The sequence below is a fragment of the Anolis carolinensis genome, chromosome 1 (genome assembly GCF_035594765.1).
Source record: "Anolis carolinensis isolate JA03-04 chromosome 1, rAnoCar3.1.pri, whole genome shotgun sequence".
NCBI lineage: Eukaryota > Metazoa > Chordata > Lepidosauria > Squamata > Dactyloidae > Anolis > Anolis carolinensis.
In genome coordinates this window covers 237,603,228-237,627,144 of record NC_085841.1, presented here as the reverse complement: position 1 = coordinate 237,627,144, position 23,917 = coordinate 237,603,228, and the positions used below count along the sequence as shown (strand labels likewise).

Sequence of the window (23,917 nt, the reverse complement as noted above, 5' to 3'; positions counted from 1 at the left end):
ATGGACCAGCTCATGCCCTGTCGGCAGTGGCCACCCCCAGTATCTTCAAGGTCAAGCCAGTCACTTTAAGGATAACATCCATCCATCTTGTCCTTGGTCAGCCTCTCTTCCTTTTTCCTTCCTTTCCCCCCAGCATCATTCTCTTCTCCAAGTTTTCCTGTCTTCTCATTATGTGGCCAAAATACTTTATCTTTACCTCTAATATCCTTCCCTCCAGTGAGCAGCCGGGCAGCATTTCCTGGAGTATGAACTGGTTTTATCTTCTTGCAGTCCAAGGCACTCTCAGAATTTTCCTCCAACACCACGGTTCAGTGGTAGTGGGGTAAAAGACTTGTGACTCTGACAAAAACCCTCAATAAATTCCCTTTTCCTGTCTCTCTCGGGTTTCTCCAAATTCATTTGGTACCTCTCACACATAATAATTGCCATCTGGCAATTTCTATATTCAGATTTCAAATGCACCAAAACTGTGCTCTGAAATAAGTGCCCACACATCAACCCTCAGCCTTCAAAGGTTAATCTGCTTCCCATTCAGGCCCAGAGCTCACCATATTTGCAGTGGAGCTGCACCCGGAATCGGCTGGCATGGGAGTTTAGTGAGAGAAGGCACTTCTCCACAGTCTTCTCCAGGGAGGGCAGTGAACGGAAAACAGCCAAGAAAGACTGTAAGGCAGGAAGAAAAAAACGTTAATGGACGTGTTTCTCTCTTTAACACACACACAGTCCCCAAAATAAGGTAAAGCCACTATGAAAACCAGTGTATTGGTTACAGCAATGGTGGGTAAATGTTGGGAGATAGATGGCCATGTTGGCTTTCCAAGGACCGTAAAGATCTCCCTGAGCCTCCAAATGGGTTTGCCCCCTGTGACTGGGTTTTGAGTCCATTCCCATTAATAAAAAGAATCCCACTGAGCTTAAAACATAGCAAAATTTCCCCCTACTGCTCTCAGGGATGTTTGTGGGGAAGCTTTCTTTTTTTAAAAAAATGCAGGGTCCAGAGTACTACATGTGCCCCACAAACTACATAATCAAATTGCAGTTGGAGTGGCAACTTAATTATGTATTTATATTCCTTTCCTTTTATATTCTGTCAAATAAGCTCAAAGCAGCATACATGGTTTTCCCTCTATCCTCACAACCACTCTGTCCTGTAGTTCATCCTGAGAAAGTGGCTAACCAAAATCATCCAGTCTCTTTTACGTGTCAATGAGGAATAAGCCGTAATACCCAAGTCTCACTCTAAACTATTTCTTAAACTGGGATCTCCTTAGCTCAATGTTGGGGTCACACAAAAATTGGCAACAGTTAAAAATTTCTGAATGCTACCTATTTATACAAATCTTAGCAACATTGTGCAGTGTTTATGGTGGACCGTGCGGAAAATGCTTAAGCTATACTCCATAAAAAAACAAATCATCCTGCATTGAAAGCTTTCCAAATGTTGATTTATTATAAGAAAATGTTTAACTTTTATACCTGGGTCCAGATCAAGATTTCTTGAGCAGAAAAGGGTTGCGAGTGGAAAAAGTATAAGAAGCCCTGCTCTAAACCACGAAACCCATACTGGCCTTCTAAACTTGGGAGATCAGGAAAGGCAATGGCAAGTGAACATGTGGTTCACTTGCCTTTTGGGAAGGGCTTGGGGCTCCCATGGGTATCTCACCTTCATGTGAACTTTGCACCGGAAAGCCTCTGAATCTGGGTCATATCCTGATTCTGTTGGCTGGTAGTTTTGGAAGAAGAGTGGGGCAAACAGGAAGCTTGCATAAGCTGAGCGAGATGCACTGACTGTCCGCATGGACAGCTGGAATAAAAACAGAAAGGGCCATTAACTTAAGCAGTACCACAGAGCAAAAAAGATCATTCCACTTCATCATCTAGGATCCTTACAGCCTTCTAGCCTCAAGCACAGCTTTCAAGTCCTGCTTGGCCAGAGGAAAGTGTCACTAGTACAAACACATGACAATTGTTAATGAAAAGACTTTCATGTCTTTCAGCATGCAAAATATTAACAACTGAAGCATACACGCACACAGAATTTTGACAGGTGATCAGCACACCCGCCCCCAGCCAAGTAAATTGATCATAATGCCAGAAGTGAATCACTGCTGCAAAGAAAAGCCTTTAGTTACAACCACAAAGGTAATGCATAATCAATATGCTGTTTAGAATCTCATCTTCTGTAGTAAATCTTCCTATTATATCTTGTTAGATTTTCTTATAAGATGTTACAATGAATTTAAATAATGTTTCCGCTTCATATTGCAAATGGACAGGATTCTTTGACCCCATAACCATTAACAGTCAACCTGATATGGCATATTTTAATTCTGCTATGGAAGGTCTCCACTTTCTCTTTCCAAAGCTCTCTTAGACATCAAAGGCTCCTTGTCTTACCCCTTCTTGTAGTGGCTCGACATAGATTTCATCTCCAACACGGGCGAGGGAATGTATTGCTTTCCCTAGGGCTGAACATGGGGCAAAAAGAACATTAAATTGGTATGGGAAAGTTTAAGTATCCCATGGTGTCTTACATTTCATCCCAACTTAGTCAATCCTTCCTACAGACTTAGGCCTCTTCTACACAGCTGAATAAAATCCCACATTTTCTGCTTTGAATTGGAATATATGGTAGTGTGGACACAGATAACCCAGTTCAAAGCAGATATTGTGGGATTTTCTGCCTTGATATTCTGGGATCTAAGGATGTGTGAAAGGGCCCTCAGACTATCCAGCACTGCTTTAAGACAAAATCATTCTTTTCATTTCACTCTCTGATACAAAGTCATTACTTTCCATGGGATACACACAAACACACACATGTCATTCTTAGTCCTATCCCATCAGGATATTCCCTTTAAGAAATTTAATTTGTCAAGTCATGTCAGGAATTCTTAGGGAAGAATTAATGCAGTTTGATACTTCTTTAAGTATCATGGATCAATGCTCTGACTCATGGTAGTCGTAGTTTTGCAATGTCTTTAACCTCCTCTGCTAAAGAGTGCTGGTGTCTCACCAAACTACAAATCACAAGATTCCATAGCACTGGGCCATGACAGTTAAAGTGCATGAATTCTATAGTGTCATAGTCAGAGAGAACTGTTTGCTTGCTTTTTCTCACTCACTATGCACTCTCTCTTTCTATATAGCATATGGAAAGGGAGGGAAATATCAATTCTGCCAGGAATCTGAACTGAATTTGAGGACCTTTAAAATTAAGGCAAAGGACCACATGTTGCACAATCCACTCCACTGAGTATGAAGACTCTTTCAGTACACTTCTCCTGCACATGTCAAGGTTTCAAAGGTGGAATGTTCTGTATGGCAACCATAATTCTTGCCTTACCTTTCACATTGCCCCCGGTGACTATGCACTTCATGCCACAGAACAAAAACCAGCACGTTCCTCCACACCAGGCAGAAATTGGATGGAACTAAACATCTGAGAGATTACCCTTCACCTCATACTCTGCATGCAATTCCACTTTGTAACCAAAAGGATCCTCTAGGATTCCAAAGTGGATGCTGTGAGAGATAAAAAATATATACACATTATCAGGTGCATATCTGATCGTCGTTACATTTCTGAAATTACTTGAATAACAAAAATAAGATCTACTGCTACTTTGAAAAACTACAGTAGAGTCTCACTTATCCAGCATTCACTTATCCAATGTAGTCTGCCTTTTAGTAGTCTACGGTATGTTTTTGTAGTCAATATTTTCAACACATTGTGATGTTTTGGTGCTAAATTCGTAAATACAGTAATTACTGCATAACATTGCTGTGTATTGAACTGCTTTTTCTGTCAAATTTATTGTAAAACATGATGTTTTGGTGCTTAATTTGTAAAATCATAATGTAATTTGATGTTTAATAGGCTTTTCCTTAATCCCTCCTTATTATCCAACATATTTGCCTATCCAACGTTCTGCTGGCCCGTTTATGTTGGATAAGTGATACTCTACTGTATATGCCAAGAGAGTGAAAGTGAACGAGAAGTTTCTAATTTGCTCCATGTCCCTACACCAAAATGACATCCTAACCCAATGGTACGAGATAGAGGAAATAGTGAACACATTTTCTTATGTAAGTACAATCAATGCTGAATATATTGCGAATATTTTTATCAGCTATATGTCAAATGAAAAAGATGACTACTAGATCAAGTACACATAGAATATAGGTTGTGTGATTAAGCTTAGTGAGATTTGTTTACAAATGATCCCATCCCAAAGTCATTTGCCTTACAATAGGATACAGAGGGCCTTTTAGCCAGGGATGGTAGAAGGTAGGTCCAAATTTAGTGGTAGAAATCTGGCTGGTGTATAACAGAGCACAATGGAAATCCTAGAGCACACCTGGACAGGACACCACTAACAAACACCAGGTGTTGTAGCCTGTATTTCATAGGACAGAAGTGACAAAACCACATCTGATCTGAATAAATAAATAATCTATACACATAATAAAAGTGAAAATCTGTATGTGTGTATGTGACGGAAGTGTCCACTTCCGCAGACAGGCTCCCTCCTCCACCAACAGCTATAACCCACAGTGCTGAGGAACCACCAAAAACACTCCCTCCAGTGACATTTCAGGTTATAGCGAGCACCATGAACATGTAGCCCAAACACTGCCAATGTCCTCCCCAAACACTGCAGCACATTATCCAAGGAATACTTTCATTTGGGGACAATTTCCTCCTAGATTTCCTGGTTTTCCTCCACAACTGGCATCCCAGGTTTCCTTGCTCTCTCCATTGGTGTGGAAGTTGCATGATCCCGCTCACTGCCTCTCCCGTAATTCTTTCCTACTCTTTTCAACTCCACATAGCAAACAGAGCAGAACTGAGCAGCGAGTAAACATACTGGAGAAGTTTGGGGGACTGATTCAACATGATGGAAGTTGTAGTTCACTCTGCATCAAGACACAACGCTGTGACCCCCATTGACAAGGGACCTGGACCAGATTTGGCACACAGAACCCTCATGACCAACAGAACACGCTGGAGGGATTTGGGGGGACTTGGCCTTGACATCTGGGAGTTGTAGGTACAGGGATTTATAGTTCATCTGCAATCAAAAAGCACTCTGGACCCCACCAACAATGGACTTGGACCAAACTTGGCACACATATCCAATATGCCTAATTTTGGAGGAGTTTGGGAGAGATTGACCTCAATTTTTTAGAAGTTGTAGTTCGCCTACAACCAGAGAAACAGTAAACCCCACCAAAGTGGATCAAACTTGGCACACGGAACCTACATGACCAACAGAACATACTGGAGGGGTTTGAGAACTGACCCACCATGGTGAGAGCTGTAGTTCACCCTGCAGGACCCCACTGATGATGCATCTAGAAAGCAAACTTGCCCAACATAACAAACCTTAACCACTGGTGGAGTATCATGGGGTTAACCTGGCATGATGTTTTGTAGTTCACCCACAACTTTATGCATTTTGTAAAATAAAAAACAACTTTTTCAAATAACCCGGGCAACGCTGGGTACCCAAGCTAGGAAATAAATTAATCTGACTATTTGTTGTCTAAGAAAACCTTATTAAATGTATATGGTTTGCCATAAATTGACAGGCGACCTGAAGGCACAACTGCACAAAGACACGGATAGTGAGGTGACACTGTTGTTGTTGTTTGCCTTCATAGCTTTCTATGCCAAAGATGTACAATCTTTTAACCTTACAGGTACACACAGAGGGAAGGAAGGGATAATAAAACATAACATTTTATAATACAACCAGACAAAACGCCAAAAGTGTACTATAATATAAAGCCAACTGGTCAATTATAGTACGAACTCCTTTCTCACAACTGGCCTCAAAGAACCCTTTCCATATTTAAGGAGGGAAAAAGTGGGAAGCAAACGTGAACTTCCTTGCAGAAAGCAAATCCCAGGTAAGCGAGTCCAGGGCTGCTGCCGCCTCCCAGTGTCTCAATTCAGAAGCGCACAAGTTAGAAGCACCTTCCAACGATCACCGTTTTCGACTTCATCTCCCAGAATCCCTTACCATTGGCCAAAACAGCTGAGGCTTCTGGGAGTTGAAGTTCACAGCCCTAGAAGACGCGAGTCTGGGAATCATTGCCCGGCCTAGGGAAAGTGCTGGCTCTTTAACAGGGATACAGGAAGGTTCCACCAGCGGGTTGATCTTGGATGCTCAGAAAAGCCACTGAATAGATAAACAACCACCGCTTTGGGAATCCAAACTTCCTCCCCTTCCCGACAAAAATGGGATCGCCCAGTTCCTGTTTGTCTTACCTCCCTCCGCAGTCAAACAGATGCGCCAAAGCCGTTCAGTGCTTGGATGTCCCGCCTCCGGACTCCCATTGGACAAGACTGCACTCCTTCAAACGCTGTAACGAGTTTCACTGGAGGGCTGCCGTTCACGCGAACCAACAAGGGCGGGACCTGAAACTCGAGCTCTTCAGCTTTTATTTCGTAGTCTGTGGAAAGGGTGTGGCTTTGCCGGAAAAGCCCCGCTCACTCCTTCGGGAGGGAGAGCGAACGATTGCGCAGGCGCAAAGACTAGGCGGGAAACGCAGGAGGTGCTTTGTGAGTTCTATTAGGAAAAGAGAAGAGTTGAGTGAGGAGGTGGGTTGTTTATCTTCTGGCGTCTCAAATACATATTTAATTGCCAGAACACATATTTCGGACTACGTTGTATTCAGCTTTTGTCCAAAAAGCAAGAACGATTTTTTGCTTTTTTCTGCGACCTGAGGCCATTCACTCTGCTCAGTTATAGCGCTATGATTCTGCTTTAACTGCAATGGCTCTGTCCTATGGAGTCCTGGGATTGGCAATTTGGGGCCCCTTCCACACCGCTGTAGAAAATCCACATTATCTGATTTAAACTGGATTCACATAATCCAGTTCAAAGCAGATCATGTATGTTTTCCGGGCTGTATGGCCATGTTCCAGAAGTATTATCTCCTGACGTTTCGCCCACATCTATGGCAGGCATCCTCAGAGGTTGTGAGCCCTTCAGATCATGTGGGTTATCTGCCTTGATATTCTGGATTATGTGGCTGTATGGAAGAACCCTGGGAGCTCGTTTGGTGCCTCTGTCCAAACTAGAAATCCCAGGATATGATGGAACCATGGCAGTTAAAGTGAAATAATAGCGTTATAATTGTGTAGTGTGGATAACCTCCAGGAGGGAAAGGAAGGACTGCTGTAAATTCTGGGCTAAAAACCCAAAAGGCACCAGATCCTGGCTAAGTTTGCCAGCTAAGCAGGGTCAGCTGCGGTGAGCTAAGGGCCCTTCCACACAGCCATATAACCCAGAATATCAAGGCAGAAAATCACACGATATCTGCTATGAACTGGGTTATCTGAGTCCACACTGCAATATATTCCAGTTCAAAGCAGATAAGATGGGATTTTATTCAGCTGTGTGGAAGGGGCCTGGGGAAAGGTTAAAGGGCATGTTAAAGTCAGGCATCCTATCCACAAACCTTGTATCTAAATTCAAACCCCACTAGCCTGGCTAAACAAACTGCAGCTTTTCAGATGTTACTGTATCTAAGGATGAGGAATACAGGAGTTCTAGCCCAGCATCTAGAACTTGGCATTATAGTAAATGTCCAGAACACCTGAAGGGCCCAAGTTTGCCCATGCCTGATCTAAAAGGAAGATCTTAAAAGCCTGCTCAAATTGTCAAAAATGCCTTATGCTAATCTTGTACCTTCCTGCTCACTTGTGCTGAATTTTTTGGATGTGCTATGTATGTGTTTCTAAAAAGAAGTCTAAACATGTGGGGTCTAGTGACTTTTTCTATGAAACCTTAGTGTCTAGGCTACTTGGGTTGGCTTTATTTGTTGAAGAAAAAATAGTAATTCCTGCAATTACTATCATAGAATCATAGAATAGTAGAGTTGGAAGAGACCTCATGGGCCATCCAGTCCAACCCCCTACCAAGAAGCAGGAAATCTCATTCAAAGCACCCCCGACAGATGGCTATCCAGCCTCTGCTTAAAAGCCTCCAAAGAAGGAGCCTCCACCACAGTCCGGGGGAGAGAGTTCCACTGTCGAACAGCTCTCACAGTGAGGAAGTTCTTCCTGATGTTCAAGTGGAATCTCCTTTCCTGTAGTTTGAAGCCATTGTTCCGTGTCCTAGTCTGCAGGGCAGCAGAAAACAAGCTTGCTCCCTCCTCCCTATGACTTCCCCTCACATATTTGTACATGGCTATCATGTCTCCTCTCAGCCTTCTCTTCTGCAGGCTAAACATGCCCAGCTCTTTAAGCCGCTCCTCATAGGGCTTGTTCTCCAGACCCTTGATCATTTTAGTTGCCCTCCTCTGGACGCTTTCCAGCTTGTCAACATCTCCCTTCAACTGTGGTGCCCAAAATTGGACACAGTATTCCAGGTGTGGTCTGACCAAGGCAGAATAGAGGGGGAGCATGACTTCCCTGGATCTAAACGCTATACCCCAATTTATGCAGGCCAGAATCCCGTTGGCTTTTTTAGCTGCCGCATCACATTGTTGGCTCATGTTTAACTTGTCCACGAGGACTCCAAGGTCTTTTTCGCACACACTGCTGTCAAGCCAGGCGTCCCCCATTCTGTATCTTTGCATTCCATTTTTTCTGTCGAAGTGAAGTATCTTGCATTTGTCCCTGTTTAACTTCATTTTGTTAGTTTCGGCCCATCTCTCTAGTCTGTCAAGATCGTTTTGAATAATGCTCCTGTCTTCTGGAGTGTTAGCTATCCCTCCCAGTTTGGTGTCGTCTGCAAATTTGATGATCGTGCCTTCTAACCCTTCGTCTAAGTCGTTAATAAAGATGTTGAACAGAACCGGGCCCAGGACGGAGCCCTGCGGCACTCCACTTGTCACTTCTTTCCATGATGAAGACGACGCATTGGTGAGCACCCTTTGGGTTCATTTGCTTAGCCAATTACAGATCCATCTAACCGTAGTTTGTCTAGCCCACATTTAACTAGTTTGTTTGCCAGAAGGTCGTGGGGGACTTTGTCGAAGGCCTTACTGAAATCCAGGTACGCTACATCCACAGCATTCCCTGTATCAACCCAACCCGTAACTCTATCGAAAAAAGAGATCAGATTAGTCTGGCATGACTGGTTTTTGGTAAATCCGTGTTGACTATTAGCAATGACCGCATTTGTTTCTAAGTGTTCGCAGACCACTTCCTTAATGATCTTTTCCAGAATCTTGCCTGGTATTGATGTGAGGCTGACCGGACGGTAATTGTTTGGGTCGTTTTTTTCCCTTCTTGAAGATAGGGACCACATTTGCCCTCCTCCAATCTTCTGGGACTTCTCCCGTTCTCCAAGAACTCTTGAAGATAATTGCCAGTGTTTCTGAAATAACTTCCGCTAGTTCCTTCAATACTCTTGGATGTAGCTGATCTGGCCCTGGGGACTTGAATTCGTTTAGAGAGGCCAGGTGTTCCTGGACAACTTGTTTCCCTATTTGGGGTTGGATTTCCCCCAATCCTTCATCCATTCCATGTTGCTGAGGTTGAAGATGGCTTTCTTTTTGTGAGAAGACCGAGGCAAAGAAGGCATTAAGTAGTTCTGCCTTTTCCCTGTCCCTTGTCACCATCACCCCATCTTCTCCTTGCAGAGGCCCTATCGCCTCCTTGTTCTTCCTTTTTCTACCAACGTAAGCAAAAAAGCCTTTTTTGTTGTTTTTAATGTCCCTGGCAAGCCTGAGCTCATTTTGCGCTTTAGCCTTGCAAACCTCTTCCCTACAGGAGTTGGCTATATGTTTGAATTCTTCTTTGGTGATTTCTCCCCTTTTCCACTTCTTGTGCATGTCACTTTTGAGTCTTAGCTCGGTTAAAAGTTCTTTGGACATCCATTCTGGCTTCTTTGCACTTGTCTTATTTTTCTTCTTTGTTGGCACTGTTTGCATTTGCGCCTTGAGTATTTCACTTTTTAAAAACTCCCATCCATCCTTAACTCCCTTGTCTTTTAATATTGGCGTCCATGGAATGCCGCTCAGTAATTCCTTCATTTTTTGGAATAGATGAGGGTTGTGATCTTGTGCACATTAAGAGCAGTTTGACAGTGGAATATGTTGCCTCAAAGTGTCATGAAGTCTCCTTCTCTGAAGGCTTTTAAGCCAAGCCTGGATGGCCATTTATCAGGAGCGCTTTGATGGTGTGTTGCTGCATGGCAGAATGGGGTTGGGCTGGATGGCCCTGGGGGTCCCTTACATCTCTGTGATTTTACATCTACCTGGGAATAATTCCTATTGGAAGCAATGATTCTCACATTTGATGAACCTATGATTGTGGTCCCATCCCTTGCTTTTGTCAGCTCAAATATTGTAGTACTGAGAGACCCCATATCCACAGAAACGGTATCTGTGGTTTTATTTATCCCTGTCTGACAAAATATGTCCTCTCTAGGCATTTTCTAAGTCCTTCAGCTCAGTTCTATGGCATTCTTTGCAGTTTTCCACATCTACCCTGTTTCCCTGAAAATAAGACATCTCCTGAAAATAAGACCTAATAGAGGTTTTGCTGAATTGCTAAATATAAGGCCTCCTCTGAAATTAAGACCTAGCAAAGTTTTTGTTTGGAAGCATGCCTGCCGAACAGAACACCAGAGCATGCAGGATCGATAAATGTACGCACCATAGATGGTTGTACATGGAAATAATGGTAGTAACAAGAAATTCTTGATACGATTCACAGTTTGTGATGACAACTACTGAACAGTATACAATAAATGTGAATTCTTCATGGAAAAATAAAACATCCCCTGAAAGTAAGACCTAGCGCATCTTTGGGAGCAAAAATTAATAAGACCACTGTCTTTTTTTCAGGGAAACACGGTATGTGAAATTCAGGAACTTGCCCTCTCTAGATACAGAGACCATACTGTACTAGTCAACATTATTTTTGACTGTTTCCTTTACATGACACAGATATTAAAAAAAGAAAATCTTCCTTTAAAAAAACTTTCCTGGATTCATAATTATTTTGTCTGACTGTATCCAGGACTGGTCCTGCATGCTAAACATGTAAATTTAATTTGCTTCAGTGGTTGTCTGTTTTTTGTTAGCTTTCCTATAATTAAGAGCCATGAAACATAGGAAGAAATAGGGGTGGAGGGAACCTCCTAAAGCAAACACGTCTTACATTTAAACAATCTCAAGAGCTGTACTTTGAGGCTTTACTCAAAATTACCCTCTTTCTGCCTCTTCCTTTTTCACCCCTTCCCCCAAGAAATAGCACTCCTGAGACCAGTACCTTAAAAACCATTAAAAATCAAATAGATTTCCTCTCTGGAAATGAAATGTCTTGCCAATACAAGCAGGCATATTTTTGTGAAAACCAGAAGAGGGTATTATTTGACTGTTTTAAATGAGCACCAGAGATTAAACCTGGCACCTGGGTGCTACAAAACATAATTGAAAGGTAAACTTCTGACCTCATTGCATGCATGCAGAATTTAATCAACTGCAGGATATACCATAGCAAAATGAAAGTCGTCAATAAAACCAGTTGCAAAAAAATTCTGATCCCCTACTGTGTTCTACTTATACATGAGTGGTCTGGTAAAGCAACGACTAAGGACAGGAAAACATTTGGAAACTTAAGGTGCACCCACACTGTAGATTTAATGCTGTTTGATACCACTTCAACTGCTGTGGTTCAATGCTATGCAATCCTGGGAGTTATAGTTTGGTGAAGCACCAGCACTCTTTTTGAAAAGAAAGCTAAAGACCTCATAAAAATACCAATTCCCATGATTCCATGGCATTGAACCATGGCAATTAAAATGGAGCTGAACTGCAATAATTCTACAGTGAAGATGTAGCCCTAGTTGCTTACTAATACTAATTTTCAGGGCCATAGCCAGAAAAAAAATATCTGGTGGGGGGAGGGTTGAAACTTTTTTTTTTTAGCAAACCATGAATAGTAGTTCCATAACACAAAATAATTTAGAAATCTGGCTCCCTCGATAAACTTCTGTGGACACTCATGGAGATTTGGTTAATTAGTTAAAATTCATAAGTAAAAAACTTGAAATTTTTGGGGGGAGGGGTTGAACTCCTACTCGCCCCCCCCCCCCTTGGCTACAGCCCTGTTGATGTTCATACCATTCATAACCCAAGCAAGCCCAAATTACTTGCATTTGCATTGGTTACATAATGGGGTTATAAACCAAAAGATTTCCACTTAAATCCTTATCATGGCTCAGACTTTTAAAATGAACTGGCAACAATCCAGTCCAGAGAAGAGCTTCCTAGGCAGCAGGCTAATTGTTCAGGTATATCAGTTAACCAAGTATAGTAAATGGGCTTATGTCTTTGTAAGTGGACTTATTCTTGTCAATTACACAATTTTGCAATATCCATATTCAGCAAATGGTTGCTGTAACATAATACACATGGAAGCTGGTGAAACAATTAATGCAAATTGGGAACTATGCACATTGGGACACAGTTGCCAATACTGTACAGATCTTTGCCCTGATGTATATCTTTACAGTTCTCTTAGTGGGATTCTTGATCCCTTTTGCTAACTAGCTATGTACAGGCAGTCCCCACGTTACAAACATCCAACTTACAAATGACTTGTAGTTAAGAATGAGGGTGAGACAACAGAAAGTGAGAGAAAGCTACCCCTCGGAAAGTGATATATAAAAAATAAACAAAGGTTCCTACACCACCAAGAAGAGCAGCTCCGCATATTTCAGCAAACTTTTAAATTCAGTCTAAACAAGATGTGTGCGTGTAGTCAGTTGGGTCGGGTAAACCTTGTATAAGTAAACAAAATCATTCTGAACCTTTTTGAAACCAATAAAAGGCTTTTCCCAAAATGTAACAATGTCTGCTGTGCATTGCCTCCCTATTAACACATAGCATCCCACTGTAGCAATCCAAATAAGCCCGGCTTTTGGAGGCTTCTATTAAGGACTCATGCTGTGAAAACCTGGACAAAAAGGGCTAATCTACACCCTGCTGAGTTGGAAGGGAGATTTGGAAAATTTCAGCCACTTTCCACCAAACAGTTAATCAGTTCTGGGCTATACATACAGTGTTCCCTCACTTATCGCTGGGGTTAGGTTCCAGGACCACCCGCAATAAGTGAATTTTAATAATTTAAACTTTATTTTAGTAGTTATACACTATTTTAAGTCTTTATCAACCAATCGTGTGTTGATAAATTGCCTCCTTCTCCCATTGGCGCTTGGGCTCCTTTTCTCTCTCTTTGGCTTCTCCTTCCTCCCTTCTTTAGGCTGTAAATTGTAATTTTTTATGATTTATAATAGTCTTTTAGAGTTTATTGAAAAACTGCAAAATCCGCAAAAAGTGAACCAGTGAGGGAGTATAGTGAGGGAACACTATATTTTATTTTCAGTAAACGTTTTTGGCAACCTAAAGTGTTGGGGCTTATTAACATGGACTAAAAAAGCAAGCTCACCTCATAGGTGCTGCAATTTGGGCACACATCATTCATGGCAAATCATTTGCTTTGGGCTTCTGGTTTAAGAAACCTTACCCTTTACCCCATGATCTTACAGAAAATCTGGATTTTTTGGCATGTGGCTGGCCCTCCAGGCAGCACTGCTTCACTATAGAATCAGAGGGAAGAGTCAGTGGTGGACCCAAACAGTTGGTGATCGTTCCTGCCAGGAAGTAGTGATTTCCCAGTTTGATTTTATTTAGAAAGGTATATTGGTGCAGATACATGCGTATCAATATTAACACACACACACCTTTAACATGCACATGGTATGCACAAGAGGAGAAAAAAAGTGGAGCCAAGAAGAATATGAAGAAATGTAGAACTGTCTCCTAATAACAAGGTGAGTTCACTAGGGGAAAATGTGTGGTCACTTATGGTGATCTCACTCTGATGGATGTGACTGGTCATCTGTCAAGGGTGCTTTGATTTTGCGTTCCTGCAAATCAGGGGGGTTGAACTGGATGGCACTTGTAGTCTCTTCCAATTCTATAATTCCATGAATCCTCGATTCTAGGTGTGGCATTCATAGGATCACTGCATGATCAATACAGGCCAGGAGACTGTAGTGCCAAACATATTTTTCCCTCATTGTTTTGGCATGCCAAAAATCTGGAAAATGAATCTTTGTTTTCAAAGGTGTCACCAACCAAGGCATGTCTATAGCTAGGATTTTGGTCTCGTAAGTCTAGAAGCACTTTCTTCATGTTGCAAAGCAAGTTGATTCCCCACTGCTTCAGATACTTTTCAAGCAGCCATCATGTTTTCTCCCAGATTTTTAACTAAGTGTAATATCTACTGAAGAATAGGGACTCAGACAAAGGATTGGCACTGAGTGGGTGGCCATGTTGAACTTTCATTGTTCCAATAGAAACTGTGTTCCCTGAAAACTGCTATTTTAGTGCTACTGCAGTGTGGGTGAGGGAAACTGCATTTATAGTACATGAGTGGGGGGAAAGGAGGAATCTCCCACTAGAGAAACGGTGGTGATATGCATTTTCTCCACCAGCTGACATCCCCTAGAGTTAACTCACATGGTATTCTGGAAAGCCCCTCAACCCTTCAAACAGATGTGGTCCCAGAGGAAGCTTTTGGGAGATGAACTAGCAAAAAATGCCTCCTAGACTTCCATCTATAAAATTGTCTATTTAGCCACTTTAGATACCATCAAAGAGCCATGTGGCTGTTTTTTCTTTTCTTTTCCAGATTCAACCTGACTCAAGGACTGTTCACTCAAACATACTTTAAAATAGGCTGATTCCATGCTTTTAGTGCCGTCCATCAAAATAACTGGAGAGTAAGGAGAGACAGGGTTTTGCTGTTTTTTGGTAGTGATCTCATTGCTTCAGAAATTAGAAAGGAGATCTGTCAGGCCTCCTCTGTACATCTTTCAAAAGAAACAGAAAATGTGGCTGTTTCAAAATCCTATTTGTTGGAAATCATTCTCAGTTTTGTATCGTTTTTGCTTGTAGTTCTAAAATAATATTTCTATTAAATTGTATATAATTCCATTTAAGTACTGTTAAAGGAGAACTAGATAGAAATCAGTTCAGCATAGAGAGGTCTAGCTTTTTAGGAATAGATTTACAATGATCCCATATTATTTGATTTGAACTGGATTATATGAGTCTACACTGCCAGATAATCAGAGATCAGACCCTGGGATATACGGCATTGTAGATCCAGCCCAGCTTGCATTATTTCAGGTACAAATTTTGTTTCCCTTCCCTGGCCAGCAGGGGGCACTCTGCACCCATTGCTTTGAAGCTGAGTGTGCCCTAAGTAAGTACCAATTGGTTTGAATAGGACCAGACGCCATGAGAGATGTGGGATGATGGGAGAAGCAGGGAATAAGTGCAGAGAAGGGAGAAAGTAGGTGGTATAGGTTAGAATGACATAAATATAATGAATTGTTTTTAATAGAAACAATAAGCAATAAATAAAACAGCTATACTATAGTCAGGAACCAAAGAACAAGCAGGTTTTTTCAACTTGGTAGTGTCTCCCTTTTGAGCAGTCAACTGGAGGGGTATTTCAGGAGTTGTGCATACCACAGTTGGGAATAAGGCTCCATATTTAGCTTGTACTGCATTAATAGAGACCAGCAAAGATAGAATCATAGAGCTGGAAGAAACCCCAAGGGCCATCCCAGTCCAACTCCCTGCCACAATCAAAGCCCTCCCAACAGATAGCCATCCAACCTCATCTTAAAGCTCACCTGAGAACGAGACTCAACCATACTCTAAGGGAGCATATTTCACTGTCGAATTTGGAAATTCTATCCAAAATACAGTTTGTCTAGTTTCACACAACACACCCCATCACCGCCATCACACAACCTTTCCAGCCCTGAATATCACCATCTCCCAACTGTGGAAAATCAGCAGATATCACAAACAGAAAAAACAACAGTTCATTTCCAAGTCGTCTGAAATAAGCCAGAATAGCCCACATCAGAGGAGAAAAGTAGCTGTTAGCATCAATGTACACAAACTTTGTTTCCTGCACAAAATTATTAAAAACATTGTGTATAAAATTATATTCAAACTATGTGTATAATGTGTATATGAAACAGCAGAGAATTTTATGTTTAGATAGGTATTCCAAAATCTGAAATCCAAAACACTTGTGGCCCCATATAGCAGACAAGGGTTACACAGCCTGTATTACCTTTTTAAAGTTAATGAACTCGGGGTTACTGGGGAGAGATTTCAGGGCCTCCAAACATTTTGGACTTCAGTTCCTAGATGTTTAAGTGAAAATGGCCAAATGTAGGATTATATTAGTTGGTATTGCATGATTTCTTCATCTCTGCTATTACAGATATCCAGTGTTAAATAGCAATGTAAAGAATATTCTGGAATCTTTTTTGGATGAGAAAATGTTTCAACAGATCAAGCCACAAGAAAAATGGTTAAATGTTGCAAAATTTCCCAAATTTGGGGCTTTTGTGTGGAAAACAACCCCAATGTGCAACCTTCTTGAACTTGGGACAAAAACGTTTTTGTGCAAATTGACTCTCTCTCTCTCTCTCTCTCTCTCTCTCTCTCTCTCACACACACACACACACACACACACACACACATCTTGAAGTGCAATTAAATAAATATGTAAATCTACAAAATATCTTGCGGTTTCATCCAGTGAGAGTAAAACATTGAAATTGTTTGTTCCTGGATATGGGAAAGAAGTAATAAGATTTGCTTTCTCAGTATAAAATGCCTCTATTATGTTTTTCTTCTCCATACAATGCCTCTTCTGATAACAGTGGCTTTGAACCTAAGCAGGAAGATTAAGGCTGGATCAACACTGCCATATAATTGAGTTTCAGAATACAGATTAACTGCTTTGAACTGGATTATATGAATCTACACTACTATGTAATCTAGTTCAATGCAGTTAATCTGCATTCAAAAACTGGATTATATGGCAGTGTAGAACAGCCTAAGATGTACACGCCATCTGCAAAACCTAATTAAGTGACGCTTGTACCATACTAACATTTCTCATATTGCGTCTGGCAACATGGTAGAAAACAAAAAATAAAAAAAAAACTTGCTGGAAATAATTAAAAGTTAACAACACTGAATCTGATCAGCAAGGATAGCTTAATTGATTTGCACAATATGCATGGTATATTTCAACACATACAGATACAGTATACAGTAACCATAGAAATAGGGCAACTATTTTTTTCAATTAAAAAAAAGAAAGGTCACTTGGCAGTTTTTACTGTGGATCCCGTCAAAAGTCTGGGAAACCACATCAGAAATTCCTACTCGGCTTTTGTTCAAAATCGATTCTGCCAATGACGTCTGTTGAGGTTGCTTAACTTTTCCATTATAGCTCTGCCTTGAATTGCTTGTATTGCTGCCCAGTTATAACTGTTAGTGCATGCCCTTTGCAAACACCAAGGTTTTCCTCAGGCTGATTTGAAAAGCTGTTTCAGCCATGCTTGTGAGAATGATGGGCATGAGCCATGAAACGCATGTCCTGGATCAAAACAAAACAAACGAAACCTGGTCCTTCTGATGCTTCCATTGAGAAATTCTAGTATCTCTGTGTTTTGGAGCAAGGGCTTGCAATTTGGCTGCAGGTAGGCTTCGCTTGGGTGTTAGGCAGGAACCTCACTTTTGTCGGCCTCAGGAAAGTCTGCCCACACTTGGCTAGATTGGAAGCCTCCAAAACACTGCAGCTTATGCATGCTTAGCAGAGACTTTTAAGAACTTGGCAAGAAATGCTGCCAAGTTGTCTGCGCTGAAAGTGCGCCAGCAAATCGGATGAAGTCTGCAGGAAATCAACTGGATTGTGTTCTCTGGCCACCAGGCGGTGCTGCAAAGCTGAGGAGAAAGCAGCTGCTGGTTTGCAGAAGTCTTCCTCCTAGGTGCTGCAAAGAGTAGAAACAATACACAGCTGGGCTGGCGGGAACAAGGGGAACTGAGGGCCATCATAACTTAAGAACTGGGAAGCTTGCTTCCAGTAAAGACATGTCACTTCTCTGCATCCCTTTACATTCAATCTCGTTGATGTCTGCTTATGATGCCATTCCCAAAGTGAAGCTTTACTCTAAATCCAGGATGTTACCAAAGCAGACTGAGACACTTAACAAAGTCTGTTGTAACAGCCAGTCAGTCATATCTGAAATCAGAGCAGGTACTGCAAAAGATGTTTTTTCAGACTGCTCCAATCTCTGCACACATTTTTCCTGCAGCAGACATTTGTTTTTCACACTGTGGAGTTGTGTGGCCTTCTTTCTTCTCCATCACAGTCTAGGGATGGTTTGGCTGCAAATTATGTGCAGTAATTCCAGTTGTTTCCCATCCCCAACTCAATTCACCTTACAACTATGCTGAAGCTAGTCGCCAACACAGACAATTGCCCACTATGGCTATGATGGAGGGCTTTGTAGTCCTACATATCTGAGGAATGCTAGGTTTGGGAAGACTGCATTACACTGTATCTGCATTGGTTTCATCAACCTATTGGGCTGGCATTGTTCAATTGCCTAATAGCACTGGGTGACTAGCAAGGTGTTTTGCACTGTGATATCACACTACAAAATACTTTGAGATGACTCCTTTATGCAACCAATTTGGTGAATTCACTGCTATGTTTTGGGGGAGTTTCACTGTGATGATGATGATGATGATGATGATGATGATATTTATTTATACCCCACTTTATCTCTCCCGGAGCCCTGGTGGCGAAGTGCGTTAAAGCACTGAGCTGGAGACCGAAAGGTCCCAGGTTCAAACCCCGGCAGCGGCGGGAGCGGCCGCTGTTAGCTTCAGCTCCTGCCAACCTAGCAGTTCGAAAACATGCAAATGTGAGTAGATCAATAGGTACCGCTCCAGCGGGAAGGTAACGGCGCTCCATGCAGTCATGCCGCCACATGACCTTGGAGGTGTCTACGGACAACGCCGGCTCTTCGGCTTAGAAATGGAGATGAGCACCAACCCCCAGAGTCAGACATGACTGGACTTAACGTCAGGGGAAACCTTTACCTTTTTTATCTCTCCCGAAGGAGACTCAAAGCAGCTTGAAATAAAAGCATTAGTATACAATTTCAAATATACAAATATGCAAACATTAAAACAGAATTAAATATAAACAGTATTTAAAAAATCAATTAAAATCCATTAAAACATATTCAAAGTTAAAAACCACAGTGCTCCCTGACTTATTCTTAAAAACCTTCATTGTTAAAAGCCGGTCTGAATAAAAAGGTTTTAGCCTTTTCTCTATTAGACAATTCCAACTAACTACCAATGCCAGGGTTCCCTAGGGTGGCGCTATGATGATTAAAATGTTACCGAAGTGCTGACAGCCAATGTGGTGTAGTGGTTTGAATATTGGATTAGGAACCTGAGAGGCCAGCATTTGATGGAAATCCACTGGATGATCTTGGGCAAATGGCAGTCTTTCATCCTCAGAGAAAGCTAATGGCAAATTTCTGCAGAGATCTTGCCAAGAAAATCTTTTGATAGGGTTGCCTCTGTTTGTGTGATGAGTTATCCCTAACTTCAAGAAAATTGTTCTAAGAGGAATGAAAATCATGTGGGCAAAGATAAATTAGATCAACAACGATATTGTTGTTTTCCTAATGAAGTATACAAAATTAATACTATATAGCAACATATGTTTCTATCAGGTATGTGAGGCAAAGATGAGCCATTAAAAATGCTGCAACCTCCAGCATATCCTCATCTTTAATTCTGGATCGCCAGAGACACTCCAAGTGGCCAGCTTCTGGTCAAAGGAAATCTAGTATAATGCCAAGTTTTTAACTTTGTGTTTTTAAATACATTATAACTGTATCCTCAATTTGCTTCTGACACGATAAATAAATACTCTAGATATAGGGTACTAATATTATAGTATACAAGTAAAGATAGAGAAAAAAACTGAGGCAAAATGAATAAGCACTGAAAATATAAATGCAGATTTCCAGAACGCTGGTGCTACTATCTCTAGATTTCTCCACTAGAACTGCTATTTCTTTCTTCTTGGGCACACTGGAGCAGCATTATCAGTTCATGGCATTTATGTGTAGTTTTGGGATCTTCTCATAGTTTTTAAACATAACTTGTGCAATATAAAAGACAAATTCCAGGTCACCTGTACTTTTAATGATAATTTATTTTCCATTTGATGTTCTCCTCTTAATTTTAGTTGGGGATTTTTATTGATCTATTTATTTATCTAATTTGGGACCATTACATTGGGAGAGATGTTTGAACCTTCCCTCCAAGTCTCTTCTCCCATGATACTGCACCCTCTCTGCCACAGGTGCAAAACACACCCTCCACTGGTGCCAATGAAAATATTCCCACAGACGGGTTGGGAAGAGATGTTAGGAAGGAAGCAGCTGCATGAGATTTACGCCTCGCTCCCTGCACGCAGCAGCCCCAATCAAGAGCAGCGCCCTAAATGCTTGCTTCAGTGCCATCAGCAATCTGCCTGATTAGATAGGAATCAAGTAGCTCCCAAGGCCATTTCTGTCTCTTTGACATACCCCCATTCACCAAAACAAATAAAAGAGAGGCCATTCTTAAACAAAAAAAGGGAAAAAAAAGATTTGTCATAATTCTCCTTTTAAACATCATACAGTCCACCCCCACCTTTAAAGGTTTTAAAATATGTTTCTGGAAATCCAGAAGAAGCGCTGTTCAGCAGTAGAATATGCTGCCTGGGAGAGTGGTGGACCCTTTTGCCTGACTGGGAATGTTGTGAAAGTCAGCATAGCTATATCTTGACCTTTGGAAATGGCATTGCTAGAGAGTTTACTAAGTGTCATTGTTCAATGCATGTTCTAATTTTGCTTTCAGTGAACTGGAGAAAACAATACTTTCACATAGAATCACAGAATCGAGTTGGAAGAGACCACATGGGTCATCCAGTCCAACCCACTACAGAACATTACTAAAAGGTTCTGATATTTAAAAAGCGGTGGTCCTCCAGAATATATAAGGGGATTCACGATTCCCATATTTCTGATAAACCCATAGGGAAAATACCTAAGTATGTAAGTTTCTCAACACTATCTACTAATTTGGCACTTGAGTAGATTTTTAAATAGGGAATAGTATGTACTTGAATGGTCAAGCAGTGAGTTTGTTGCCTAACTCTCCCCACATTTACTGTGCCCAGTTCAAATCACTTTGCATTAAGATATTGAATATGAATGCATCAAACAGAATTCTAGGAGACTGTTTTTATTTTTTTTATTTTTTATGTACTATATTTATATCCCGCCCTTCTCACCCTGAAGGGGACTCAGAGCAGCTTACAAATAATATGTACATACAGTATATATTATTAGCATAGCACAATATTAGCATTATATATTACTATATTGTACTATGCCACTATACTGTAATATATAATTAATATTATTATATTGTATTACATTATAATATGATTATCAATATTATATGTAAATACAATATATTATAATTTATTATAAAATCAGTTCCTATTGTTCCAAACAGCATGCCACTGGTCATATCAGCTGAGTGAGAGGAAGTACTGCAGTCCAAAAAGTTTCAAAGTTCAGGACTCACAAACTAGATTTTATTTTGGGCGGTAGAGGAACTTTATCTACTTTGGATAGTGATACTTTAGATTGACCATCTGAAGCTGCTTCATATAAAAGGGTAGCATTGATTCAACTAAACAATCTAGCAGTGGTCTTCATTTTGCCACTTGAAATATATTTATACAGAAATGTCAGATACAGAAGTGCAACTTTTGCCATATATTCTGCTGCTGTGTTACAGCCTCTAGTGTGGGATTAAAACTATGCCTTTCAAGGATGCAAAATACTGCTTGGGATTTGACAGATGACAGCTGTGAGAATCCTTGTTATCACAATTTCACAATTAATATTAAAACCTTTGTTTTGGAAAAAGGGAAAAAATCTTCAGACCTTCAATTATTTGTCAATGCTAGAAGCTAACCTTAACTCTGCCTCTTTATCAATATGACTTAAATATGTACCTAGGAAAAAGAATGGAGTTGCTAAGGTCACTGATAAGATTTTCACTAGGATGGAGCTCAGAAGTTATCTTTTCACCAAGGCTGAGCTGGGAAGAAAAGGTTGCTGTCAGTTTTCTTCTGAAGTCAGCTTACTCACTGGCATTGACTACTTGATACCATCCTTTCAAAAGAGAACTGTCCCCTTCCTGGTCTCACCTGAGGCCAGTTTTTAAAATGTAAACATATTTTAAAAGGAGCACGGAATGAGCATTTCATTGCATAAATGCAGGAATCTTTAAACAATTAAAAAAGGGAAGCACATGGGGTGTGGAACCTGAAGACTATATCACCATTGGAACAGGAAGCAAATGTACCCGTTATTTACAGTAGTGATGGAAATACATCTGGCAGGAGAGAAAAAAACCCTATAACCAACTCCGGTTTTTAAATGTATCTGTATGTACTTGTTTTTCATTATGCAACCCATGCTAGTTTTCCCACAAATCATCTGACACATCAACTAGTGCCTCTCATATTCATACCACACTTACACCTGGCTTCTTCAGTCATTGAACGGAAGTTTATCTATTAAAGCAAAGTTGGAGAAAATATGAGAAAAAATATGTAAAGATGCTAAATTAGTGCCTATAGCAAACAGCTTCACCAAAATTGCATTCTGACAATTTCCTTGCCACATAGTTCATATGAAAGACTTGCTCGATGCCTACTGTATTTTTGTTGTCCATTCCAATTCAGAATGGATACCTCAAGGATTACAGGAGCACCATGTGTTAAGATGCACAAGGCAACGTTTCCTGACCTATTGCTGCCACTCTGTCACCCTGCATTCAAAGGTCTTCAGATGTGTTCAGAGAAAATTATACAGTCCTATCTCTGCATACACTTAAAAACAGGACAATTTCCTCCCTTTATTTATTTCCCTGTTCAGTCATCTAGCAATGAGGAGGCAGTGAGGGTGTGAGGCTGGCCTGAGTAGGAGCAGATAGCCACAAGGTGAAGGGCCTAAAAGATCCTAAAGCAGTGGTTCTCAACCTGTGGGGCCCCAGATGTTTTGGCCTTCAATTCCCAGAAATCCTAACAGCTAGTAAACTAGCTGGGGTTTCTGGGAGTTGTAGGTCAAAACACCTGGGGGCCCACGGGTTGAGAACTACTTTCCTAAAGGCATCAGAGCCCATCTGATCTTGGTAGCTATGCCAGGTCATCCCTAGTTAGTATTTGATGGAGACCACCAACAAATACCAGGTGCTGTAGGTTATAATTAGCAAAACCATCACCAAGTATTCCTTGCCTACGGAAACCCTTTTATGGAGTCACTGGTCAGCAGGTGACTTGGCTGAACATATGCACATACACAAAGTGCTGACATCTCCCTTTGGAGGCCTGTCACTCATGTCTTTCTGTTCTCAGATTTCTATCCCAGAAGAGGTTATAGCCCACAACAATGCTTGATCCACACTGGGGATGGTGAAACAAAGAATAAGGTGGCCAGAGGAAGAACCAAAGCACAAATGAAGATGAAGCATAAAACATGGAGTATGGTGCTCAACTTCATTCCTTAAAGGTTATAAAGACACTTTGTATCTCCTTGCTTATTTGAAGTGAAGTTTAGTTAGGCAATTCCCTATGCTATCCAAATTGTTGGACCATACCTGATGAGCAACCTAAAGAGCATAATTTTGATAGCTTCTTGTGAGAAATTGGCTGAGACGTCCTTATACGAGATGTCTCTTCACTAGCACCCTGCTAAGAAAAAGATAAAATGGGAGGGGGGGCCAAAAGAGTGGCAGAATAAAAGTTAGGAGCACACAGCACCTGACAGATCTTTCGTCCTTTAAAATAATATGGTCTTGGCATAAAAAAGATTCATGAGTCCTGATTTGGGGAATTCCCAGTTTAGAACACAACAACCCTGTGCAAGAACTGCTGCTAATCAAGACATGAATCTCAAGTAGGGCA

The 23,917-nt window shown here is 41.1% G+C and overlaps 1 protein-coding gene across 5 annotated transcripts in view; it reads right to left on the bottom strand.

Moving 5' to 3' along the window:
* Window positions 1–23,917, bottom strand: part of rad9a (RAD9 checkpoint clamp component A) — a 68,014-nt gene that overhangs the window by 13,463 nt on the left and 30,634 nt on the right. For 4 of the 5 annotated variants that reach the window (XM_062967189.1, XM_062967190.1, XM_062967191.1 and 1 more), the window contains 5 exons: window positions 6,278–6,578; window positions 3,347–3,525; window positions 2,398–2,468; window positions 1,664–1,804; window positions 549–663 (listed from right to left, as the gene is read on the bottom strand). In XM_062967189.1, the coding sequence (XP_062823259.1) occupies window positions 549–663; window positions 1,664–1,804; window positions 2,398–2,468; window positions 3,347–3,380 (361 nt within the window). In that variant the 5' untranslated portion in view covers window positions 3,381–3,525; window positions 6,278–6,578. Of the gene's footprint in view, window positions 1–548; window positions 664–1,663; window positions 1,805–2,397; window positions 2,469–3,346; window positions 3,526–6,029; window positions 6,170–6,277; window positions 6,579–23,917 lie in introns of those variants that run through there. The other variant, XM_062967192.1, reaches the window with a different exon arrangement.